At 40.5% G+C, this 1,438-nt stretch overlaps 1 protein-coding gene across 1 annotated transcript; it reads right to left on the bottom strand.

The window, feature by feature from the left end:
• Positions 1 to 264: 264 nt before the first annotated feature.
• On the bottom strand, positions 265 to 721 carry LOC149172991 (flowering time control protein FCA-like). The gene is made up of 2 exons (XM_089427863.1): positions 527 to 721; positions 265 to 426 (listed from the first exon to the last, which is right to left on the bottom strand). Exons 1-2 carry the CDS (start codon positions 680 to 682, stop codon positions 337 to 339), a joined length of 246 nt encoding a protein of 81 aa, XP_089283989.1. The 5' UTR covers positions 683 to 721; the 3' UTR covers positions 265 to 336.
• Positions 722 to 1,438: the final 717 nt, after the last annotated feature.

Raw genomic sequence — 1,438 nt, 5'->3', positions numbered from 1 at the left:
GTATTGTGTTGAGAAAGATCAAAGCTCAAGTCAAACTTCATGCTTAAATAGACACAGACCTTTCACAATTGCTTAGCATATCAGCATTGTTGTTGCTGCCGTTCAAATACTTTTGGCTCTGCAGGCTTCTGCCCCTGCTACACATTGTGTAGGTGAATTTCACTCTTTCGAGGTGATGTGAAAGATTCAAGACCTTTGCAAAACAAATTTGTATTGAAGAGAACCAAAAAGAGGAGCTCAGCAGAACCAAAAACTCACCAGTGTTGCTACTGGTTGTATAATTTGTGATTGTTGCAGCTGCTGAGGTTGAAACTGAAACTAAGGATATGAACATGTCTACTGCATTTGCATCTGCGGCTGCAGAACTTGTGATGGTGGTTGTTCTTTCTGCTTTTCAAATGTTGTCAATTCTCCAGGTTTCTCCCACTGTCAAGACATGGAACTTGTGAGGTTCACTCTTCCATATGGATTGATGCAAATTAAAGACCTGTAATTTTTAAAAAAATGGAAATCTTCAGATCTTCACCTTGCTTTCTCCAGTAAGTCTGTTATAATAATACGTCATCCCTTCAGGAGATGTATGTATTGTCCAATTGCATGTCAATGTAGGAGCTGGACCTCCACCAACCACAAAAGCTGCTGCTGCTATAGGATGTGATGTATTGCTAGGGGGCATAGGCATTGCGATGGGAACAGGCTTCAGCTGATCTAAATGTTGCTGAGGCTGCAAAGAATTTAAGATCGCAATCACTACCACTCAATTGCACAGCTTTCTCTTCAAAGCTGGGGTTTCATTTAAAATTGTGAAACATGGACTATGACAAAAGCAAATGTCAATGCTGCAAACTCACCTGTTTGTAGTGCCATTATGTAGGAACAATTTGGTTCTCTTGAGGTTGTGCCATTGTATGCATGGGATGTTGCTGCACCGGGGGATAATGAGGCTGCATTGAGCTTTGCTGTTGATTTTGCAATGGGAGACACACTTCTTGTGATTGAAAGTGATTCTGAATAGCTGGAATTTGCATTGCCTGATTAACAGAATGTTCTGCTGGTGCATTTGGTTTTCTCGATACTCTATTATTTCTGATAAGTTTCTTTTCAGTCTCTTGGCAATATATTCACCAACATGATATTTGCAACATTGGGACATTGAAGAACGTGAGGTGCTGGGTGAGAGCCTTTCCTTTTCAAGGTCTTTAGACAAGTTAATTTTAAGGCAGAACCTCTTCTGAGGAGGAGGTTTTAAGAACCTTCTAGGTTGATGGCAGATTTAGTTGCCCAGATAATTTTGATATAAAGGAATGAACTAAATTGCATGGTCAGGCCAGGAATTTTTTCCCTTACAGGACAACAGAGTTGTGGACACTGCTTAGCCGAAAAGTCCTCTAACCAATGAGAGAGTACAACAAAAGTATTCCTGCATAACCAAGTGCTG

The sequence above is a fragment of the Pinus tabuliformis genome, chromosome 4_2 (genome assembly GCF_031772625.1).
Source record: "Pinus tabuliformis cultivar Carrire ecotype Pingquan chromosome 4_2, CPIR1, whole genome shotgun sequence".
Taxonomy (NCBI): Eukaryota; Viridiplantae; Streptophyta; class Pinopsida; order Pinales; family Pinaceae; genus Pinus; species Pinus tabuliformis.
The sequence above is the reverse complement of the archived record's forward strand: the minus strand, read 5'-3'. Positions and strand labels throughout refer to the sequence as shown.

Excerpts from the sequence above, each read along its gene's own strand:
- LOC149172991 (XM_089427863.1), bottom strand. The coding sequence starts at position 682 with ATGCCTATGCCCCCTAGCAATACATCACATCCTATAGCAGCAGCAGCT. Across the intron at positions 427-526 it reads GACTTACTGGAGAAAGCAAG|TGGGAGAAACCTGGAGAATT; the intron begins GTGAAGATCTGA and ends ATGTCTTGACAG.